We start from the raw sequence: 24,683 nt of genomic DNA on the forward strand, positions 1-24,683 counted from the left end.
ATTTCAAAGTAAGACTTGCAGTTCAGATATCTGATTGTGTGATTGATAACTAAAGCACATTGACTATTATTATCGTATATTATTTTATAGATCTTAGTCTTGTTGGCATTTTCTATAGAATTCCTATATGCAACAAAAAATTCTCCAGATGCTATGTACTAAAAAATGTAAGCAAAAGATAAACAGCATTTTCTACGACACTATAAATCTGCTAGAAAATGAAAAATTCTGTATGGTTTATGAATATTATGTTGTAAGTCCGGTGCGAGCCTCAGCAACTGGACGGGTCACAGGTGGCAGATAGTGAAACCTCCTTCAGATATGAGGGGAAGCTGCGAATAAGGGAAACCCAATTAAGCAGTCCCAGACCAAGTCGACAAGACTATAAGGTGTGGAAGGTGTCCAGTGGCATAGATATACTCAGCAAATACCACGAATACCCATCGACAGCCTTGTGTCATGGCAAAAAAACCCTGCCATAAAAGTGTTTGCCTCCACTGCCTTGTGGGCCTGGAGGAATCCAGAAAGGCTAAGGGAGTTGGAACCCTAACAGAAAACAAGGGTGTACCTGAGAACCTACGGGTGGTAGGTAGCCCTATCACCCAGGTGTAGGCTGTGACATGCCCGATTAACCGACAGCCAAAAACATAAAAAAATCGAGAAACGAAAGAAGCGAACCGGACTGGAAATTGGAGACAACGCGGGCTATTAATAGGGACATTGAATATTGGAACACTGACACGAAGGACTAAAGAAATTGTAGATCTAATGGAGAGAAGAGGAATCAACATCTTTGTAACGAGTGAAACGAAATGGAAAGGAAGAGGGGAAATGAAATTGAGGAAATACTATAAACTGTACTGGGTAGATACTGAAGAGGGCAGGAGAAGCGGGGTTGGATTTGTAGTCAGAAGTGGAATAAGTGAGGAAGTAGAAAGGGTAAACGACAGAATAATTAAACTAAAATTGAATGTAAGAGGGAAAGTAATAAAAATATTTCAAGTGTATGTCCCACAAACAGGATGTACAAGGGAGGGGAAAGAAGAATTTGAAGAAGACTTGGAAGAACAGGTACGAAAGGAATGACAAATTGTAATGGGTGATTTTAACGCACAAGTGGGAAGAGACAGGAAAGGGTATACGGAAATACTTCGAGCAGGTGGATGAGGACAGAGGAATGAGGAGGGAAGGAGGCTACTGGACTTTTTTAAGAGAAACGGACTGTTAGAAGGTAATAGCTGGTTTTAGAAGAAATATAACAGCCATAAAATTACAAGATGCAGTTGGAATAATGAACAAAACTCCTATGCGCTACTCGCTACTTTTTCGCTTCTTCTGCATGAACAAGAAACAGCTATGCAGATATTTGAAACTTCCTAGTTGTTACAGTTAGATAATAGGTAGTTATCACAATACCAGTTACCACCTGACTTGTTTTAACATTTTTGGTGGCAATAATTAATTTTTTAATGGCACATATGAAGGAAGCATTTTGAACAAAAAGTTTCAATTGCAATTTATCATAAACTCGTAACAGAATTATCAGGAGCATGAACCCAGAGAATTATGACAAGCAATATCTAAATTTTCTACATACTTTGTATAGTCATCGGATTACCTGACAGCATTAGTCACATTGCGTCACCATGAATGTATAGTAGGAATGAACTGATACAGAGTCCCATGCATTGGTATCTGAAAGTATTGAATGGAATCACAGATGCTGACTGATACTTTTCCGGAGTCTGGGGGTTTCCGAGAGTCCGCAAAAATGTCACAATACTTTGCAGAGGTTAAATATCCAGAGACATTGGTAGTGAAATGAATGAGGTGATTAAACGATCATCTTGCGTAAAAATTAATATTCAAGACAATATCCTAGTTCCACTTACATATAAAAATTATTACATATTCTGAACTACTTAGAATTATTACAACTTTTCAAGTATCGCCATTATGATGAATGTTGGCACTGATATTGATTCGAAAGTATTGGCTTAGCCCTAATATATAGATAATAAAATTATTCAGATACTTGGTAAACTATACACCTGGATATGTAATATCCAAATACAGTACTTGATTATACATCCTCTACATACTTATTTGTCGATGTATCCAGATATCAACTAACTAAACTGTGCATGCATACATTATCTGTAATATCAGTACATCTATCATCTGGATGTCCTTATCTTGATATTAGCATCCAGCACAACTAAGCATTATTGTCCACACTTTTTCTTTTGGTTCCACCCTCACTCATTGCTTTGTATATCAACACTCAAATTAATGATTCTGCATTATTGTTCTATATATTAAACTTCCACAATAGGTGTTTGGGAAAAAAATACAGTTTTAAGAGAAACCTGTCCTGAAGCTAGTTGCTGACAAACCTTTGGTATGAGACAAGATATTACTTCTTTAGCACTGTTGAAAGTCCTATTGACAATGTACAAACCACTTTTTTAACTTTATGTATAACATGCATGTGTGATTTACAATGTTTGGTTTGTCCAATCCAAGTTGTTTAATCCAAATTCAACTGTCTGTTGAATTTTAGCAACAGCTGTATTTCAAAGTTCTGGTCAGTCAGCTGTGTCCTTTTGCTTGAAAACAAGTTTCCACCAAAACCAAACAAATGCTCAAAAGCTCCATTTGATGGCATAACAGTGTTCAACTTGATGAAAATTTCTCTAAAGTTGCTGCTGTAACTGTTCAGTCTCTCCACAGGTTTGTGGTGGAGGCACATAGTGGTTCGGATCGCACTTTCAACCGTAGGTCCAGTCCCGATTAGCCTTACTGTGCATAAAGTGGACTTAAACCACCATATCAATCAATCAATCAATCTCCACAGGTTTGGGACCATCATATTCTGAATTTGTATGCATATGAAAGCATGTAATTGTTATCTTATAAAGAAGTTAACAAAGTTGATGTTTTGTTATGTAAAGTGAAACATCATGCATCTTTCATGTGAATAATCAAGATATAAAAGAGACTGCAGATTCCAGATAACTTCATACCCTGGATGGAAACAAGCAACTAACACCATATCTTTATCCCATAAAATGCCTGCAAACAGTTGCTTCAAACCATCCACAATAGCTCTGGCAAAGGCACCACATTGTACTAGATCTCCGGAGTCCAATTTAAATTCAAGTATCTGGAGAAGTTGGTTTGAGTGTGGGAAGGAGATAGCAAATGGACACCTTTTTGTCTCCCTGGAGAATGTCAATTGCTTTGGCTAATGGTTGTGTAACCTCAGCATATTCCCTCAAAAATAGAATGTACAGTATTTTAAAACATTGTAGGAATTAATGTATTCATTTGCAAATATAATGTTTGTTGTAGCAATGAAAAATGGTGTTTGTGCAAAATAATATTAAAACAATTCATAGTTGTGATTCCTTCATGTACTTTAAATGTAGCATATCATTCAAAGGAAATCCATTTTGGAAAAACACAGCAAACATTTTCTAAATAATCTCCACAAAATAAAATAAAAAAATCTTCTGATTCTGGCACACAAGTGTATGCATCACTTAAAATTTAAGAGAAAAATATTATGCAAGTTCTGCACTTTGGAAAACTAAAAAGTACACTACAATAATTGAAGAAAGCAAAAAATAAGAATATTATACCAGTTTGCAAGTACACTTTGCAAGGACTGAATAAGTTAACAGTATGAAATGAGTGCCAACTACATAAGTAATTTTATCATATCGCACCTACCTTCAAAAATTCAATCTCAAGTGAAGAAAATCTGCACAGGCCAATTGCATCACAAATTGCATGCACTTTCTCCTCATGTTTGTAAAGTGCTGACATACAGCAGAATTCCACCGTGTTGCATTCGGTACAATCAGACATGTATGAAGCTGTTTTTGCATTGTGTGGTGGCACATCCGACTCTTGGCTGTCCTCCGGCTCACTTGCAGAAAACTCCTTGAAGGCTTTCACGAAGTTTGATCCATTATCAGTTACCACACCCACTACTTTGTTGTGAATGTGGTATCTGATAAATATGTCCTGCAGCTCTTTTGCCAAAACATCGTAAGTATGGCTTGCTATGAGACGACATGCAAGAGCAGCAAATTTCCTCTCTAGACACAGTAGATCTAACTAGTGGAAGGTTATTCCTAGCAAAGACCTATGACGTTCAGTCCAACAATCTGCTGTTGCTGAGACAAAAGTGATCTTCTCAAATTCATTTAGCATTGAAGATTTCATTCTTTCATATTGCTCTCCCAACTTTTTCTTTAATGTCGAAGAGCACATCAACTTCTTTTTCGTTAAAGACTTTCATAAGTCGTTGAACGATGGTCTGCCCACCTCAGAGAATGGATGCAACCCATCTACTATCCACTCAAGCAACTTATTGTCTACAGTCTCTTTGTTTTCCCCCACAAATGGAAGGATATGAAATTTGATTAATGCCATGAATGATTAAGAATTAATTAAAAGTTTTAATATCAGTATTCAACTAATCTATGTATGGCAAAATTGTGTTGAAGACAAAAGAATTGTAAAAAGAAAATCATTAAATTGCAAGTCTGTATGGCGAATTTGCTATCATTAGCATGCTACTTCACAGGGTTGCCACTCTAGGACATGAAAAAATTCAAGTATAATTCCCGGTTTTCAAGGCAAACTTCCCAAAAATGCAAGGATGCAAGCAGAGGTTTTCTCTATTCCAACCTTACATACTACCGCCCCTCAATAAATATATTAACAATATGAAGAGTGTGTGATTCCAATGAATCCAAACTTCTGTATTAATTATACGGTATATATACTATTTAAAATATTAAATTTTACTTTACATTTGCCATGTCTCATACTCAAGACTCTAAATACATCTACAAACTCACGTAACAATTGTTATGGAATATACTATCTAGGAAAAATTGTTAATTGGATATAAGAATTTCAAACTCAGTCTTACCTAATCAGACTTCAAGATATCTTACCTCTCAATAAACTTTCATGTGTCAGATTGTTTAGCAAAGGACACTAAAAAAGTAAAAGTATTGAGAATTCTGTGTTTTTTCTACACAGCTTTCTTTTATTTTCCTTCCTCGATAAAAATAAAAACTAAACTTCAAAAAACTTGCCTAGGGGCATTTGTGAATGTAGGAATTCATTTGGATTAACGAAAGTTGCAATTTTTCGTGTCTACGGAGAAAAATTCACGTAGAATGCGCACATAATTCCTGGAACAAAATATTCCTGTATAATTCCCAGAATTTCTGGTGAGTAGCCACCCTGCTTCATCACTTGGTTTGGATTGTGGGTAAAGCATGGATGTGATTGTCTCTTTTATTCTTTTCATTCATCAGAGTTACAGTCACTCATGAGTGGTTTAAGAATGATGAAAACCAAAATAGAAATCACAAACATCAATATGCTCTGACAAATAACTCACCTGAAAAGGAGAATTTTCGATCTCGGAGGCTGCTTAATTTTAACTGCTTCTGCCGCTGGTTGCTATCACAGATCTGTAATTTTCTCTTTCTGCTTGATTGTATGGATTTATTCAAATCTCCCAACTTCTGCTCATGTTTTCCAAAAAAAACAACAACCCACACCTCTTGCTAAAAAAACATGAAAAATTCATGACCCCAGATTCATAAAGTAATACAAATGTCTCCAAGTTTGTGAAATCAGGTAATGAGAAAATGTCACTTCCAACATCATTCCAGGCTATGGCTACTCAGATACCTATCTGTACACTTTACTCACAGTCTCAACATTTTCACTACAAGTTCTTCTGCCCTGAGAGATAAGTATTGGAGGGGCAGGAAGATCTTTCAACTACAAGAAAGTGATCATTTAGTTATGTATATATTTTTTTTCAACATTTTTGTTCATCTTATGAGGTTAGGCAGTTATGTTAGGCTCTCTATACATATATTTTTTTTATGGAGTTACTATTTTCACCAGGTGGTGAAGCTAGCTTTTGAACTATTTTCCCCAGAATTTAAACGGCACATGTGTATGATCTCCAACCTGGCCTACTACATGTATGTGTGCATTCTTTAGTTGTTGATGTGTAAGAAGCTTATGTCAGCATGCTTTTATTTTCGTATTGACAACAACAAGAAGTAATTTTTCTGCACACTATGAAGTTTGAATAATACCACAAGGTGTTCTAATATGAATTGGTACTGGTAATATGTCACATGACGTAAGTATGAAGGGGTATTGCACAGTGGCGTCTCGTGGCCTCAAATTTGGCCGGGGCTTATTTTTTAAAGAATTTAAAATACAGCGTGTCCACAATGAGACTCCAACATTTTGAAAGTCTGTAACTTTTTCATTTCAGATTGTACAGCTGTGATTCCGGAAGAAGCAGAAGCAGAAACTCAAAAAGTTTATGTGGTAACGTTTTAGTGCGCACAATAGCCGTAGTGGCACTGCAACAATCGATTGTTTGAAAATGGAGATTCCAAACGAGCGTGCACAGGCTGTGTGGTGGTATGCAGAAACGAAATCAGTTTGGTGTACTATAATCACTATACATAAAAATGATAATGTAACTCATCAGGTTTTCAGTGTAACTCACAAAATTCAGTTCAGTGCACTTGTACATGGGTGCCTTGGTCGATTTCATGCCGTAGGTTTACCACCACCGTGTCCTTTCAAAACATTGCCGGTCGCCAAAAACTGATCGCACCACTTCTTGATAGTCTTGAATGTCGGAGGATCCTTATTGTACACATGAAGAAAGTTTCGTTGCACTTGAATAACTGATTTTGTTTCTGCATACCACCACAGAACCTGTGCACGCTCGTTTGGAACCTCCATTTTCAAACAATCGATTGTTGCAGCACCACTACGGCTATTGCGCGCACTAAAACGTTACCACATAAACTTTTTGAGTTTCTGCTTCTGCTTCTTCCGGAATCACAGCTGTACAATCTGAAATGAAAAAGTTATAGACTTTCAAAATGTTGGAGTCTCATTGTGGACACGCTGTATAATGACAATTCACATGAATTACAAAAAAGGTATTTTTTTCTTCTAGACTACAAAACTGGACTTACTTTTTTGAAAGAATTTAAAATGTAATGACAAATTACATGAATTACAAAAAAATGGGTATTTATCTTCTTCTAAACTACAAAACTGGACTTATTTTTTTAAAGAATTTAAAATATAATGACAATTCACATTATTACAAAAGAAACAGGTATTGTTGTGAAACATACCTTTCTACGAACGTTGACTCCTGTTCTTCTGCTCAGCAAATTTTGTTATTACTTTTTCGTTGAAGCCCTCTTTGTTTGAAATGTATTCTATCTCTATTGTAAGCAAGTGCCAAGACATTTGGTCTGTCTTGTCCCATTGCATTTCTTAAGCAGGTTTTAATATGCTTCAATGTGCTGAAACATCGTTCAGATTCAGCTGTTGACACTGGAGTTATTAAAACTATGTTTGTCATTTTTACTGTTTCTGAAAAGGTACCCTGTAAATAATTTTAAATAAAAAAATGAATGCAATCTACTGATAGAGTTTATGTTTTTCAACTCTTCACTACAATAAAGAACACGAAGTTCCCTCTTTAGTTTTCCCTCTTCTATGAAGGGATAATAAATCTGTGAAGATTGTTTAAAGATTGTTCTTTTTTCATTATGTCCTCGTAGAGCAAGTTCATGTTGACACAGAATTTTAAGCAATCGATAATCCTATTTAATGTATGCCTATTTTTCCGGACAAATTCATTGTGTCTTGTAATTGACAGCCAATGTCCTTCATCAATTTGTGTTCGAACATCAACCCTGCCAAACTCACTCAAACATAGCGAATGAAAGCCACCAAACTACTACAGAACAACATGTGCGATCGAACGTGATGCAACGGAGCTAGCCCCGAATCAGCACTCAAATCCATTGCACTCTTCCCTCCTCTCTCTGCTAGCATGTGACCTTCACTGTAGCGTAGGTGGGTGTAGGCCACGCCTTCCTTTGCGACGTGCCCCGTAAAACGATAATTGACATCAATGCTGCTAGGAGCGCTGTTGTATCTATTGCAACAGACAATGAATTTACGTGGGTAAAAATTGCCTTTTAAAAGACTGTGTGATAGTTATGCGTTATGTTGATTGATAATTACGTGAATACGTCCGTTTTTCTTTAGGGGCTAAGCCCCGGAAGCCCCAAGGGACGAGATGCCACTGGTATTGCATTCCTTAATGCTTTTGTTGTTAGGTTAGGCAGGTCACTTTTAGGGCCGTTAGCATTAAAATTATTTCTGTAAATACTTCCCAACACCAGATCATGTAATTTCTGGTCTTAACACTTTCTGCTATTCTCACTACTTTGTGACAGTAGTAGCTGCACCAATTTTTAATTTAAATTAACTCCTTAGCAGTAACTTAAGTACTACTGCCAATGAGATTTTAAGTCCACTTTAAACACAGTTAGGCTAATCGGGAGTGGGCCTACATTTTAAAATGGAATCTGAACCACAATGTGCCTCCACCGGGTATCGAACTTGGGACTCCTTGATTACAATGTGGGTAACGGTTCACATTGTTTTATGATCTTTTGTTTTCAAATTCTCCTAGCAGGAAGACTAATTATCATAGAATTTTGGCAATTATTATCACTCGAAATTTGAACCTTTTCTTAACATAATGAGCACTGTTTGGATTTAGAAAAAATGTTATTTATGTTTAAAAAAAAACTTAAGTTACCTTTTGCAAGCATGCATACTTCCCAAGGACAATGTATTTTCCATTGTCAAGCGACTGTTAAGTATTGTAGACTAGTGGGAATTAATGTAGAAGTAAATCGGAAGTTAGGGGCTTTATTTTTATGCTAAGAGAACCAAATCTGGCCCACCTAACATAACTATGAAAGCATACATTGATCAAAATCTTAAGTAATCGCTAAAACTCCGCAGTATGTGTTAACAGAGGTAAATCGAACCATATAAAAATTGCATTCGTAGCATGATGAAATCGCAATAAAAAAAAGGGAACTTGCACCCTACAATGCTATGGTCAGGTAATTACTTTTGCTGGTAAAGATAGCCCCATAAGCTGTTGTTTAGCAGCACCTGGTGAAAATAGACTTATATGCTATTCTCACCACCCGGTGAAAATAGTCGTGGCCATTTTTTTATGTTGTTTGTGGTCATATCACATGTGCATGAGGCCTCCCCGATGGCGCAGTGGTAGCGTCGTCACCTTGTAATCAAGGGGTCCCAGGTTCGATTCCCGGTGGAGGAACATAGTGGTTTGGATCCTACTTTAAACTGTAGGTGCAGTCCCGATTAGCCTTACTGTGCATAAAGTGGACTTAAAACACCAACTCAATCAATTACACGTGCATGATATTAAATGACAATGAACAGCTGAACACCACACTGACTTAAGAGCTCCACATTGTAGTAGCTCCTGATTAGTGAAAAAATGTATTGAACTGTAAATTTCAATTTTTGCACTGTGCAATTCTCTGCAATCCCTTTAAAAATGCTTATTTAAGCAGGGGGAAAAAATAACTTCGATTAAGGACGTCGATCAAAATTCCAAGCACCAAACATTTCGTAAATGGTCTACAATATTTTGTGCTCTTCACAAAGGTTGGAAAAAACAATACATTTTACAATTTGCACGAACCTAATAAATTACACATAAAATGGCAGAATAGGCCCAAAATATTACTATATTCATGAGAAAATTATTCGGCCAAGCCAGTAGGTTGTTAGATAAGCATATTCGGGTCTTGCTATTTCCAAGTTGAGGTTCACACACACACCTCAATTTTATGAGCACGGAAACTTTGGAAATTACTTTCCAGTACGAAATTGGTGCACAGTTGGAGCTTTCTTCAACTAAAACTAGGTACACATTCTGCACAATTTTAAAAACTTATTTCCGAAACTTTCGCATGCTTCAATTAATCCTTCCAAAGTAATACATTGGATAGAAGTCATACTATTTAATGAAACAAACCACTTTCCGACCTTGGTGAGCACTACCTACATGCCTTTGTTAGAAAGACCATCCAAATAGCACCAGCAGTTTAACATTTATAATTGCATGGTAAATGTTAACAACGTGGCATGTAATTGCATTATTTCTACATTTACACACTTTCAAGAAATTGTAATGAATCATATGATCAGCTTATCTCCCCCCTTTCATTATTATATTATCCTTTAATTTTACACTTAACCTGTAAGTGAATTTTCATTTCTATTTGCTGGTCTTCGTTACCGACAATTCGTTTCCTATGCAGCAAAGATTACAGCTTGCAATAAAATTTCCATTTTTCTCTGTCTTCTTGAAAGTAAAGAACTTATTGCATTCATTCCATGGTAACTTTTCGCATGGTTTGCTTCCATATTCTTCACACTCGGTATCACTCATTATTAAAACACGTGGTACTATAAAACAATGGCGATACACAATATTAACGGGCTCCCGAGCTTCAACTACGTCTAACAAACAAAGTAATCAAATGAGAATGAGAGACCAAAGACTTTTATTTATACTTTTCCCTTTAGGAACATACAACGAAGTTATCGCGCTGCACAGTTGCATGGCAACATTTCTTCTTCTTCTCCTCTGCTAAACACTGTTGCCACGTAAACATTTACCTCAAAACTCTGACAAGAAAAGTAGCTGTAGCGAGGCGATTTTTGCTAGAAACTACAAGAATTTTGTAGCGATGCTACAGCTACAGCTACAATTTAAAAAATGTAGTGCTGCTACAGCTATAGCTACAAATTTTGTAGCTAGCTACAGTAACATGCTACTACCGACCTCTGCTAGTAGATGTGAGGAGATGGAAAATAAAAGAGAGAAGGATAAGATGATGATAAAGAAATATCAAGAAATATTGTGAACAAAAGTGCCAAGAGATGAACCCAAAGGAGTAGAAACAGAATGGATAAGATTTAAAACGGAATTAGTAGAGGCAGCCAAAAAGGTATGTGGAAGGACAAGCAAGAAAAGTGAAACGGAAGAGTTGAGGGTAGTGGAGAGCTTCAAATATGTAGGAAGCATAATTGAGAGAAGTGGAAGAATAGGCGAGGAGGTAAACAGAAGAGGACAAATTGCTGGCAGACTATATCAAAGTGTTCGAGGATTTATATGAGGGATGTACCTATGAAATGCAAGAAGGTAATATATAATGCATACTATGTGCCAATAACTTGGACAATGACAGAGAGAGACAAAAGAAAGATGCAGGCAGTGGAAATGAAATTTTAAAGGAGTATATTGGGGAAGACTAGAAGGGATAGAATAAGGAATGAGGAGATCGAACCCGTCAGTGGGTGTGGTGAAGCTTCAGGACAGGATAGATCAGGCACAGATGAGATGGTTCGGACACATGAAGAGGATGGATGCAGAAAGACTACCAGTAAGAGCTTACAATGCACAAGGAGTGGGCGTAAGGCCAAGGAGGAGACCAAGATGTCTGTGGAAAGAGCAGAGAGCGGATAGTATTAGGAGAAGAGAACATGATTGGAACACCGTGGAAAGAGAGGAATGGTGGAAGACCATTAAAAATTGAGAGGCTATGCCGACCAGCCAGAGGCAGGAAACTGCAAGGGATGATGATGATGATGTTGTTTATGAACTTTTTCTGTTTTTTTTTTATATATTGTGGAGATCTGTTATGGTGAAATAATGTACCTGTGTTACCTTAGCCTGAAGGCTAGATGCACGTGATTGTAGCACCCAATACATTTGATGCTGATTGTAATTTTACATTTCATTCTTCGAATTTTCACGTGTTCTTGTGCGTGTAGCATGAAATTTGATAGAAAAAGTTGTGAAAGTGAATATTAATAATAATTAATGGATTATATATTTAATTGAAAAACACAAAGTTGAAAAGCAAAAATCATAACTATAAACATGTCTGGAAAAATTTCATTTTTGGACTGTAAAACCTGGCAATGTCATGGAATTTCATAATAAAAAAATCGTAGTTACCCTGTGTTCGTAATATTGTGTTTCCATCAATATATATTCTTGAGGGCTTTAAACATTTCCATTCCTGAATTATATTATCAAGGTACAGAATAAATAATAATGGAGAAATACCACATCCTTGCCTTAATCCTTGAGGTGTAAGGGGTGACCTTCCACGTAGTATACCCAATTGTCAACCTTGCCTCACTTCCACATAGTACACACCCTGGAGTGCATTTTGCAAACGAACGCGGCTCTGGCGACTGGCCCCAGGACCAGTATAATTTTTTGTGTTGTCCTGTGTTTTGTCCTTGTGTGTGCTGAGTGCCTCTTTACAGCCTCAGCTTTTAACCAGTCAGAATATTTTAATATTTTAGTTACGACACGACATTACAGCTATGTTATTTTAGTTCTGGTAAGGGGCTGGACCCCGTATCAAGTGACGGGTGCAAAATAGCCTACGTGCTGACGCACCCAAAATTTTAAATTCAAATAAAAAAACTCAAAATTGTCTTAGTCCTTCATTTATTACAGAGGCTCCTGTTGTTCTTCCATGATCTATTTTGATAATCAATTTTGCTAACAATAATCAATTCCGTGTTCATCTGTAAAGCTAAAAGTATATAACTATTGAAACTGATATATCAGGTTACTAATTACATAATAATGATCATGTCCACGTTGATTGGATAATTTGTAGTGATGAGCCGATACCACTTTTAACCTATACCCATGCCGATAATCAACTGATGCCGATACTCAACTGATAACGACACCAATGCTTGGAAATTGTAATTATTAAAAGTTGTTCAAATTATTGATTAATATTAGTATGTAAGTATTGCATTTTAATTATAAGCATCAATTGATCAGAGTTTTTCTTAAAAATATTCAATAATTACACCGGAATATTAAAATACGTCTTATGTAATCATAAAAATAGTTTTTCCACACAATATTGGTGCAAAATAAATGGAAACCTCGAATTTTTAACAATATTCAGGATAATTAGACACTGTTAAAGTGTTACTTGACATTTTTGCAAACCCAGCGAAAAAGTAAAACACCAAAAAAGTACAGGTTGTTTCTTAATTCCCTCCAAGATTTCGGAAGTCTGTTGCTCAGAGGCCAACTCGCCCACGGGGATGAGAGCACGTCAGTGAAGAGAGTAAATATCGAAATTTTTAACCCTCCTTACAAATGTTGGATATGTCCTCCCTTGTTTTCTCGACAGACGTAAAACGAACAGGTAGGCTGGTGCCATCGCCTAAGACAGTGTACCGCATACGAGCAAGATTACATCAATTTAAAATCCTGGAGAGAATTATGAAACAGCCTGTATTGACCATTATCAGTAAATAAAATCCTGCCCGTAGTTTCCGATGTATCGGCATAAATAATATAAGTAAATATTGACTCAGTCCTAATAATTTGTTAATAAATTTTTGTTTACATTTTTCAGGAACCAGCCATTGTATTGGGTTGGTAAGCAGTCGTTAAAATGTTGGCGGCGTTTAGTTCTTGAAAGTTACGATGAGGATCTGTCTTGCAGTTCTACAACAAAAGAGAAACGCGAGGATGAGAGTGCAAGTGATAGTGAGAATGAAGCTAGAAGTCCTGTAGTGATGAATGGAACTGATGACCATGTACAAGTGCATGAAATTACTAGCACACCAATGGAAGTTGACAACAGGGAAGATGTTGAGAACGAAGCATGTGGTGTCAACAGTGTGGAAGTAAATGTGGCAGACTTGGGAAGGAAACTAAGGTCAAAATTGCTAGGTAATTCTGAAGATGTCACTTCTGCAACAGAGAATTGTGAACAAGTGTACAATGGGGCGAATAATAAAAAGGATACTGAAAGTGTTGAAAGTACAAAAAGTGCAGAGGATGAAGAAGATGATGAGGAACACCAAGGATTTAATGAAGATATTCTGTGTAATCATGGTAAGTTTTTCTGATGATGCTTCAATGAATATTTGAAGCAAATTTTAATTTTAATTTACTATAAGGTCTTCATGTTGTGTAAAAGTGATGGAGATTTCACTCCCAAGTGACAAGCAACACACGACATGTGTCTCTTGAGGATTTTACCAATTGAACACAGGCTTGTGTGGCCTGTCATGCTGCTACAGAACTTGGTTATGAGGAATTACGTCTCACATATTTCTTTTGTAGGTACAGTTTATTTTACACATAGCTTCCCTACTCTGTATATACATCTTTCCATTACAGATCCAATAACACATGCTCTAAGTTGCCTTTTGCCCCATCAGACAGAGAAATGCATTTATCAAGACTTCACTCTATGAGCGCACTATTTAGCATAGCACTAACCTGCCCCTGCAGTTTATCACGCAGAGGTCCCTACACATACAGTGCTTACTCTCTGTGTGTACCGATGCATCCATAAAACTGTCTTAATCCATTGAGGGACGGCCACTTTCCTTTCTGAGATCTAAAAGTCCGTAACAAGTCGGAACCCACTATTTTTACCTCTGACAACCTACCTGCCCCCAACCACCGGGGCAAAGTCCTATTGTTACCTTTCAAACAGGGAAGCCGTTGAGGAAAAGCAACTGTTGGTTTGATTGATTGATTTAGTTTATTTTACTTCGCGTTTTGTGCCTCTTGGCTAATTTGCGAAGATTGGGATAAGTGATGAAATGAAATGATGAAATTGATGAATGGACATTCACAAACAACCAAGCTCGAGCGGGATTCGAACCTGGGACCCTTGGCATCGCAGCGGAAAGCAACCGTTGGCTTCCCTGGCCAAACTTTTACACATATACTTTCCATTTTGCAGCTGTGTGCGTAAAAACCACACAGCACAATGTAAAACGTTGTTGATTAGCTCATTTTCAGCAACATGTGTTGCCTGTCGGTTCGGTCTGAAAGCTGCCTAAGAACAGTTTATCAATTTCAATTATTATCATTATTTTGTATATTTGATGTTGCTCTGTTAAGGCTCGGCTGGGTCTTTGACCAACAACACCAGGGCAGCTTTCTTCAAATTTTCCTCTTCTTTTGAAAAACGACTATGATATTCCAAATTTTGAAAAATTACATATGCTTAGATTTCCTTGTAGGGGCATTCACGTGAATCTTCACGTGGTTTGCTTTTGCTGTTGTCTAAATATTATCAATAGTTTCATGGCTACGTAAGTTGATTAAACTATTGACAATATTCATATTTAGTGCTCGTGCGACTTACGTTGAATAAGTTAGTATACAATAAAATGTAGATACGGAAAGGTACTTACGTTAGTGAGTATTGATTTTAACGAAAACAATGTTTCAGGATTCCACTGATCCCTTCATCAGGTTACCAAACTAGGCCAGTGTAACTTCACCTTATCCGCGTCAGATATGACAAGGATTTTGGAATTTATGGTAGGGCTGGGTAGAAAAGAGTAAAAAAGAACATTTGGTCATCTGGTCCCACGTACGTAAAATTACCATGTTCCCAACTGTAAACCACTGATCGAAAAAGCCATTGAACACTGGGCTTAACACAAACAAGTCAAGAACTGATCTAAAAGGCCGTGTGAACACAGGCATGACTCACAAACACGTTAAAAATCCCACTTCGTTACACAACTTACAATTTCCCCCCCCCCCTCCCCTGCAATTTGCAGCAAGGGCGTTACATATCCTTGTAGAGGGGTCTTTTGCTGTGCTTCCCTCCAAATTTGGTCCATCCAGCATCCACAGGACCAACGATACAAGACAAATTTCAAAAATTGTTCCATAAGCTGGCAACACTCATGCTGTATTCAATGTTATTTTTTAGCCAACAAGTATCAGTCTGATTTCAACGAAACTTTGCACGGTTGTAGGAATGTACCACCACTACACACTACATTTTTTTAATTCAGTAGGGTCTATTAGGGGGGGACAGGGGTCAAATTTTTTTGAAAAGTTTCAATATTGTTCTTCCTTTAACACTAATTATTGGGAAGCAGAATGTATAAATTTTACCATCGCTAAAAACCCTTTCTTTAAGAAAGAAAACAAAACTGATTTCATATTTCTACGACAATTAGTTCTTGAGCTACATTTTTTTTTTGTACTTCGCGGTAAGTTTGAAAAATGCCCACTTGAAAATGTGCCAGCTTCGATGGGAATACACTAGCACGAGGCTCTGTTTCCTAAAGGTTAAGCCTCATTGCAAGAATCAGCTTTCATCACTGACTTGATATATGTACAATATCATGTTGGGTTTTCTCCAGCCATCTCATAGTACTGCACAAGTGCTAGAGTTCTGTCCCTAGCCTTCCGTTTACACATGCCAATTCATTTACTGAACGTACATAGCACTAGATTTATGAAAGTTGTAAAGGTAGCCAGAGCATGGTGCTGATCACATCACCTCCAAAATTGCAATGATTGTGATTGTGTTGATTCTTACCTTCACATCCCCCCATATGCTTTCATGGCATGTTACAATATGTGCAAGGTACTTTGATACATGTATAACGTACAACTAGCCAATTTGTCAACATCTGATAGACTTGCAGCAAATCCTTTTTCTGTTAATGAATATGAAACCTACACGTGCAACACCAAAACAACATGTACTACCACAATTTCCTTTCTGTTGAAGGATTTCTGTCAGTTGTTCAGTACAATAGTTCCAGTCTTCTGCTTCAACTGAAAGCTACACAAAAGTGGGTGATAAAGTTTTCATTTAGCTTTGGAATAAGTATGTTAGGAAGGTTACTTCCCCCACGATTTATTTATTGATTGAAATAAGACTTTTGGGTGCAACTGCACTTAGGCTATATCACATATAGGGTCAAGCCCCATAGCATTGCTAGAATCAACACTTATTTGTGAGCACCAAAATCTCCGTACCTAGGTCAAAACTGAGGCTGTAAAGGTGCACTCAGTACATGTAAGAACAAAACCGAGGACAAAATACAGCCTTGCAGAGGTCATAGGTCATTTGTCCTCCAGCATTGGAGTGTACCTTTTGAAAGAGTCACTCCATTACACCCCACTGACACAGGAAATTGTGTCTTAAGTCAGTATTAATCATTATCATCATGGTTAGTTAACATAGTGAAATTAAAAACAATATAAAATAACACACAAATCAAATGTTACTGTTTTTGTGAAGCACAAAGTAATACCTTTTGGTAAATTTAAAATGCCAAGAGACTCTCGAATTCTCTGATATTCAGTGAGAATGCCTTAAAGTTCCTCAACAACATGTCATAAAAAATGGAAAATCCCTTACAAATATGTATCTTTAGTGTTGATCAGTGTGTTTGAAATTAGCAGTCATAAGTCATAAAATGCAAGTATTTTTTTTAGTTTTGGCTACTGTAATTCTGATCCTTGTAAATATAACAGAAATATTTGCATGAGCATGGATATGCAATGTGTAATAACCCTTGTATTTCTTGAGCAATTTTATACTTCACTACCTTAACTGTGACAATGAATCAGGGTGGCCAAAATCATGTTAGAATTTTTTTTTTTAATACCTAGGTAAAGCACACTCAAAGTTGCTTGCATGGTTTTTGGCACCATACATATAGATATTTAATGGAAAATATTTTTCTGGTAAACTGTATGACGAGACTAGGCTAACGAGGCTTCCCCGTCCCTATGTGTCCTCATACACTTACTCTACAATGTCCCAATCCCTATATGCCAGCTCAAAAATTTCGCACCACGGTACTCTGGACACACCCGTCAGGCCACGCATGGTCACGCAACATTGCAATTGCTCTTGCGAATTTATTATATTTAAGACTTAAGTTTAATAAAATCAATGTCGAACACAAAAAGAAATTGACCCCAACCGGTAAGAATAAACAGCCTTGTGGTTGAATATTTTGATCACCCTGCAGCTGCACAATTAATTTAAATTCCCGCAAGCTCGAGGAGAACCCACCATCTGAAAGGCAACTTATGCATTAGTACAAGTAACATAACACTATTACCTGGAATTGTACCAACGTGCTTCTCATGCTTGCAAGAAAGAAAACTTAAATTTGACACGAGATGTTTATTCAGATAGATTGTTGCAAAGAAGGAATATGTTTGTACCTAACCTAGCATAATCACTGCTTGTACATAATTACTGCATTTCTTTAATGCATACTTCTATAGGCCCGAATAACGTGCAATGTATTCATCCGTGTACCATACTGATTACAACAAATAATTTACTGGCCTTGCATTATCATGATGTGGCAAGCAAAAACATTAACCTTGCAATGGTAATATTTACAACAGGAACTTCGTTACACTATTTTACTGAAACTATTCGTAAATGTTTAAATGTGCTTTACTGCCCTGCAGTTGTATCGCGTCATATCAATTGCAATGTCACTACTCAAAATTCCATCTTGTTCTCTTCATTTCAAGCATGAATCCAGAGCGATTTAAAGATAATGTTCGAATATCTTCTCCCCATGAAATCCTGCGTGTGGTAGACGAAGAATTTACTTTGCTTAAAATGTACAATACTCCTACCTTAGCATGCCTGCCGAAGAACGACTTCCTTTTCCCCACGCGAAGCCAATTTCACTTAACATTTCTTGAGATTTAAATGGAAAGATTGGCGACTGTAACTACACCATTTTTCTCACCAAATATTCCGACATTAAATCATTCCTGTGAATCATGCCAGACAGCGATGAAAACCACTAAAACACCGCCTTTGTTTTTCGTCAATATTATCACAAAGACACTTCCATGCTCTCGCTTTTCCAGAACATTCACTTCCCGCACTTTTCATTCTGCGTACATGCGACGGTAAGAAACAAGTTTTTACCCAGTGCACTTCTGTCTGCAAAACATAGCAGAGCACTCATCATAAAATATAAGTACATTATAACACTCATTAATTAAATTATATATATTGGATTTACAGAATTTGTTACATTAATCACCACCAACGGGCAATGACGTCACACTCGATGTCCTTTCCAACAGCCAAAGTACCGGAGTGGCCAGGTCCTGCATGAAGCTGCACATTACTGGACTTGGCGAAGAAACTAGGTTTTAGAAACTATTGTTTGCTTGTTATTATTGTATTTTATCAACAATACTTTCAATATTGGAACAAAACTCATTGTTATGAAGGTTCAAATTACTTAAACGTTTGCTACAAAGCGAGAATAGCCGTATACTGCTGCTAAAAGGACATCAGTGCCATCTATTGACAACTTTTTAAGATACTACAAATACGCCATTTGCGATATTATTATCCTTTAAATATTGTACCTACATTGATGGCTTAAACAACTCAATTTATGACTATGGTCATAACTGCCCTGTAAAATATTTTGACAATATCATACATATTTTTCTGTTTCTCATACCGTACACATGAACCTACTATGGAAATGTTTGTTGAATGTGTTAGTGAAACTATAATAATTTCAGTAACTTTTCTTCCAGTGAAAATAAAACATTCTGAATGTACTCTATAATTTTAACTTAAAATATTTTTTGTAGTCTTTGTAGCTGAATTTTGGTATTTTTTTAATGATAGTTTGCAAAATATCAGCTTCCATGTGTATTTATAGTTTAATGATAATGACACTATTTACAGTTTAACATGATTAAACTCCGTGCCAGCTAACTGTAGACCAGGCGAACGAGAACAAGTCTCTGTCCAAGTAGTGACACAAGAAGGCTCCACCAATGAACAGTGAGGAAAAACAGGATTGTGTAATGGGCGACGGGAGTTACCTGATTTCCTCCCAATTTCCATCTTCGCTATGCAGCGTTGCAAACTTTTGCAAAGGATAATACCGAACGCACATGGCAAACGGGCCATATTTTTGTCTCCAGGTCCGTACGATTGGTTTAAGAATTTCTTAGGGAAATATTAGGGATAAAACTGCAATAGCAAATTTTGACAAACCGTGCGTGCCTTAAGCGTACGGACTAAGGTCTGGACTGTACGTCCGTACATGTACGGTCAGGACCATACGGTAGGCAACGCTGCGCTTTTGCCACTCGATTTTCCTCCTCATCTGCTGATATTTGCGGCCCTGCTCTACAGTTAGCTGGGACAGGTTATAGTATTTTGTATATTTTACACAATTTTCTTGCTATTTGTGCATGTTAATATTATTGAATTTTAACCCAAGATAAATTTAAGTGTGTTTATAGTTTACATATTACATTTCCTTTCGTATGAGCATCAACCCATCAGTACATATATTTTGTTTCCTTTCTTTTCCTTTCTTAGAGCCTAATAAACACCATTAAATTAATAAGAGATTAATGTCCTTTTTTCACCAAAAGTGTTTCTGATATCTACAAAATCCTTATGAACATTATTTATTTAAAGTGATTTAAATTACTATTTAAATTAAACGTTGTAATGAATGCAAATGAATACTTCATGAAGTTCATGAGAGGACAACCTAAATAATGCATTAGTCTGGATTCATATCCAAGACTTGTAGCTTCACACCTCCAATCAAATTTGCAATCTCTGCACTGAAAAACATGAAAATGTGACATATCCGCATTATTAAATTAAAATATTATGCTGACCAAAACGTTTTATCTTACAAGATGTGTTTCACTATGTAATTAAAGGAATAGTTTTTCTTGTATGTACGCATTTCTTGCATTATAGAATTATTTTCCTGTAGTTTACGGTTATTACAAGCATAAGAAAACAAAGAAAAATAATTAAAAGAATACAGTGGAACTTCCATTTTATTTTCCTGGATTTTCAACGTTCTGCATTCAAGCTTCATGGTCTCAATAAAGTAATATGTTGTAAATTTTTCATGTTTATCCATATTTTAATTTTTTAACCTTTGTCCCCTAAAAATGTACTATTGAATCTCCACTGTATTTAATATATTCAGATATATTAATCTCTCTGTTATAAACTAGTTTAAGCATCTGATTTTTTGCACATGGTGACATAAATTGTTCACTTTGGCACTGAAATGGCATGATTTTTTTTCTAAATAGTACGTAAATGCTGGTCTCTTTTTGAACTGTGATTGAATACTATTGCATTCTTGACAAAATAACCTAATTGCAGTAATTATTTGGTCAGTTTTCTTCTATTGCGGTAATTATTTTTGCATTAGCAAATGTAGCAACTACTACATTTCACTCTTTCTGATTCTTCAGGTAATTTGTGTGCTGAGTCAGGTTCCAGGAAGTTAATTCAAGAGGAAGTGTGGCGTATACTGCAGAAATATTTTCCTAATGCTCCAGTATTTCCACAGGATTCCTTAGTATGTCTACAGTGTCAGGTATGGATATATTTTTAGTTAGCATTAGTGCTGTAATAACAACATGATCATTTTGGGCCCCTTAGCAAAAGAAAAAGTGTAATGAAGCTATGTCAAAACAAGAGAATGATAATTTGATGCTGGATGTCTCATCTCCTGTGTAGCCCTGCTCGTGCATTGTGGTTTGTGCCTGTTTGGGGGAAGGAGTTGTTGCTGTGGGTCTGCATTTCCATTTGCCATCTTGGACCTTTTGGTGTACAGGCTGCCAAGTTGCATGTAGCACCCAGTATCCAGGTTTGGTGCAGGTTCCTTCTGACAGCATGAGGTGACATGATAGTACTGCAACGCATACAGTGGAGACAGTGTGGAAAACGGCAAGGTTCTGTGCGTTCTGGTGGTTTCATTTCATGATGAAATCTGCTAAGAGGTGCTGATGATGTTAGTAAGCATTCCTAAACTTGAAGGTTTGTGGCTGCAGCAACACAAGCCTTCCATCTATCCCTACCCTGGGAAAGATCAATCCAATTTTTTCCATCCTTACCGATTTTCTTCAGGTCCATCTCAACCTTATCCCTCCATCTTCGTCTGGCCTTCCTGCAGGTCTCTTACCATCAGGTTTCCCAACAAGAATTTTGTAAACTCTTCTTTCCTCTCTAGTCCAGGCAATTTACACTTTGACCTGGGCAAAATTGCATCAGAAGGTTTTTAAATAGTTAATAGCTCAGAATTCATTCCTGAATAACATATCCAAAATCAGACAAAATCAGACCATGTGAAAACCCCCAAAAACTGATTTCAAAATGGCAGACTGGCTGTTTTCTACTAATGGCAAAAATAAAGTAATTTATGCAGTTTAGAGAGAGGTAATGCTTTTATTTACATTTAATAATATTAAACTAAAATATATTTTAACAATATACCATTTCTCATGTAATTTTGATATTAAAAGTTAGAAATTGATAATTTAACAATTACTTCAAATAAAATTCTTTAACTTCTCTTAATTATAAAGTCAACTTCTAAGGATGGACAAAGTTTAATTAATCGTCTTCATCACTGTAAACATTGGTGTACACATGGAAGAGGGCAGATGGACCTACAGTCCCTCCCGAAATTTTGAGAAAAATCAAAATTTTTAAATGAAAGCAGCAAAGAACTTAAGAAAAACCAAAGTGCTAAATGCAAATCCTTCTTAAATTAATCCTCAGAGTACAATTTTGAGTGAAAGTTCGAAATATACTAAATATATTATTGTGTATCCCCCAGTAGAACATAGGTAATGCCCATTTTTACAATTCCACCCCCCCCCCCCCCCCCCGGAAAAAAAAATAGAATCCTGCGTTTGCTGGTGACTGTCATCATATTATTATTGGAACCACTTGCCACGAGCGATTGAAGAGGACAATCAATTATGCTTGCATCCACATCGTGAAGTATCATCAAGGTTCGTTGTGGATGAAAAGCAAATCATCTTGAGGAAATCTGGATTTAGTGGGTGTATAGCATAGCAGGAATTATTCTTTATATACCAACTTGATCCTCTCTTCTGTATACTTCCAGATTCTTCTTTGAAAGTATGTGTGAAAGCTGTGGTACTTTGTGGACGAATCGGTAGGTAACAAACACTCAGGTGCATCAAACAATGTACCTGCAGCTATGTTTTCAATTAACATTCAATGACATAGACAACAAGAGCATTTCTTTTCTTCGAACGGTATCAATATCTGAATGTCGATAGAATGTAATCAAAATGGATTTGTAGCTGAATGGAGTTCAGAGTTACCTTCATCAGTTTGTGTAATGCTGAGGATTTCCCAATTGAGCACATTGTGAATGTTGTTTCAAGTTTATGTTTTAGGTCCACTTTATTCACAGATACGCTAATCAGAACTGGACATGCAGTTAAGGTGGGATCCTAATCACTACTTTCCTCCACCAGGTATTGAACCCTGAGCCCATTGAATACAAGAGATGGATGTTATCACTACGCCATCAAGGAGGCCAGAAAAATTCTCGGTATGGTATTACAGTCCATGAAAACATACAGAAACAGGAGCAGCTTGCGGATGTCACGATCCAACAATGATTGAATTCCAAGGATATCGAACACAGTATTGGGAGATGTTCACCACCTTATGTCACCTCGATAGTAACACTTGAAACATTGTCCTTGGCAATGCAAGGAGGCTAGTCGGCCTCTTCCCTCCATTATTGGTGTACAAATACTTGCATTTTGTGATGGTGAGACTGCAGCACGAAGTCCACATGAGCATCCTCACCTGCACTTCTTTAACGTCTCGCCTTAAGGGAAATAATAACTTAGTTGTTGTCTTCATTAGCTAGGGAGTGTTTTTTCTTGCCAGCACTGAAATAACATTCCTACGGTTTTTAAGCAGAATCGTCTGATGATTATGCCCTTGATCGTAGGGAAGCCTCTGTAGTCATGAAAAACAACTATAGCCCTTCCATCTGTTTTCAGAGTGAAATCTACACAAGGATTGCAATATTCTTGTGTTTTTCTTTGTTACGCTATGGAACAGAATGTTGAAGAGATCCATCATCCAAATCGCACTGGCTTGTTCACTGGATTTCTTCAACTTCTACCATTTGTAACATGTTGGTGTATTTGAATATTGCATTACCTAACTGAGACCTGTCTGCTCTCCTGAACATACTTTATCATTTGAATAATGCATGAAGTTCGTAAGAGATGACATCTTCCAGTGGCACCGCCAGTGGCAAAAGTCATCATTATCTGAAAGAGAGCTGCATCTACGTGTATATCGTATCCGACAGGGCTCAAAACAGCAGCAGAAAATCCTAGGGTTTTCACTGTCAACATTTTGGCAGAATATTTGAACACCTCTCTCGATCATTTTGAAGGTGATGTCTGTACCAATGTAATGTAATTCATTAAAATTAACTGCTATACTACTATTGCAGAAACTTGAGTCAAAATGGAATGAGGATATGGATTCCCTTTGTTCAATTCCTTTTTAAATAACATTACGGTCTCCTGTTTGTCTACTTTCTCGCATTTCATTGTGTTGCTCACTACCCTTCAACAAAACTCTGGTTTATTCTTGCATTGCTAAGTTGAAGTGGAACACAGGTGTACGGAAACACCCATGTTGTCTTCTGGACTTCTGTAAATCTGCTTCGTGTCTTGTCAGTCATCACCTGTTTTGCAGGGAATGCGTTAGTACTTGTTCTGTTACGAGGTCTGATCCGAGTTGGGCCCAGGGTCATGGATTCAATACCCGGTGGAGGAACATAGTGGTTCGAACCCTACCTTAAACTGTAGGTCCAGCCCCAATTATCCTTTCTGTGCATAAAGCGGGCTTAAAAAAACTCAAAACTCGATCCAAGTCCGGACCGTAATCTGTCACTTCATGTTGTCACATAATTTACCTCCCAGGAACATTTTCTGCACTAATGGATTTTCGGGTGACAAACAACATTTTCTGCAAGTACAGGTATAGCTGCTTGAATTATTGTGATGTCTGACTGCTGCA

General features: G+C 37.0%; 1 protein-coding gene across 3 annotated transcripts in view; it reads left to right on the top strand.

Moving 5' to 3' along the window:
• The window catches only part of LOC145998801 (ubiquitin carboxyl-terminal hydrolase 48-like), a 319,266-nt gene that overhangs the window by 42,187 nt on the left and 252,396 nt on the right, over nucleotides 1-24,683 (top strand). For all 3 annotated transcript variants that reach the window (XM_083135408.1, XM_083135411.1, XM_083135410.1), the window contains exons 12-13: nucleotides 13,398-13,882; nucleotides 21,065-21,189. In XM_083135408.1, the coding sequence (XP_082991534.1) occupies nucleotides 13,398-13,882; nucleotides 21,065-21,189 (610 nt within the window). The remainder of the gene's footprint in view (nucleotides 1-13,397; nucleotides 13,883-21,064; nucleotides 21,190-24,683) is intronic.

This window comes from Lepisma saccharinum, chromosome 14 (genome assembly GCF_977018435.1).
Source record: "Lepisma saccharinum chromosome 14, izLepSacc3.1, whole genome shotgun sequence".
NCBI lineage: Eukaryota > Metazoa > Arthropoda > Insecta > Zygentoma > Lepismatidae > Lepisma > Lepisma saccharinum.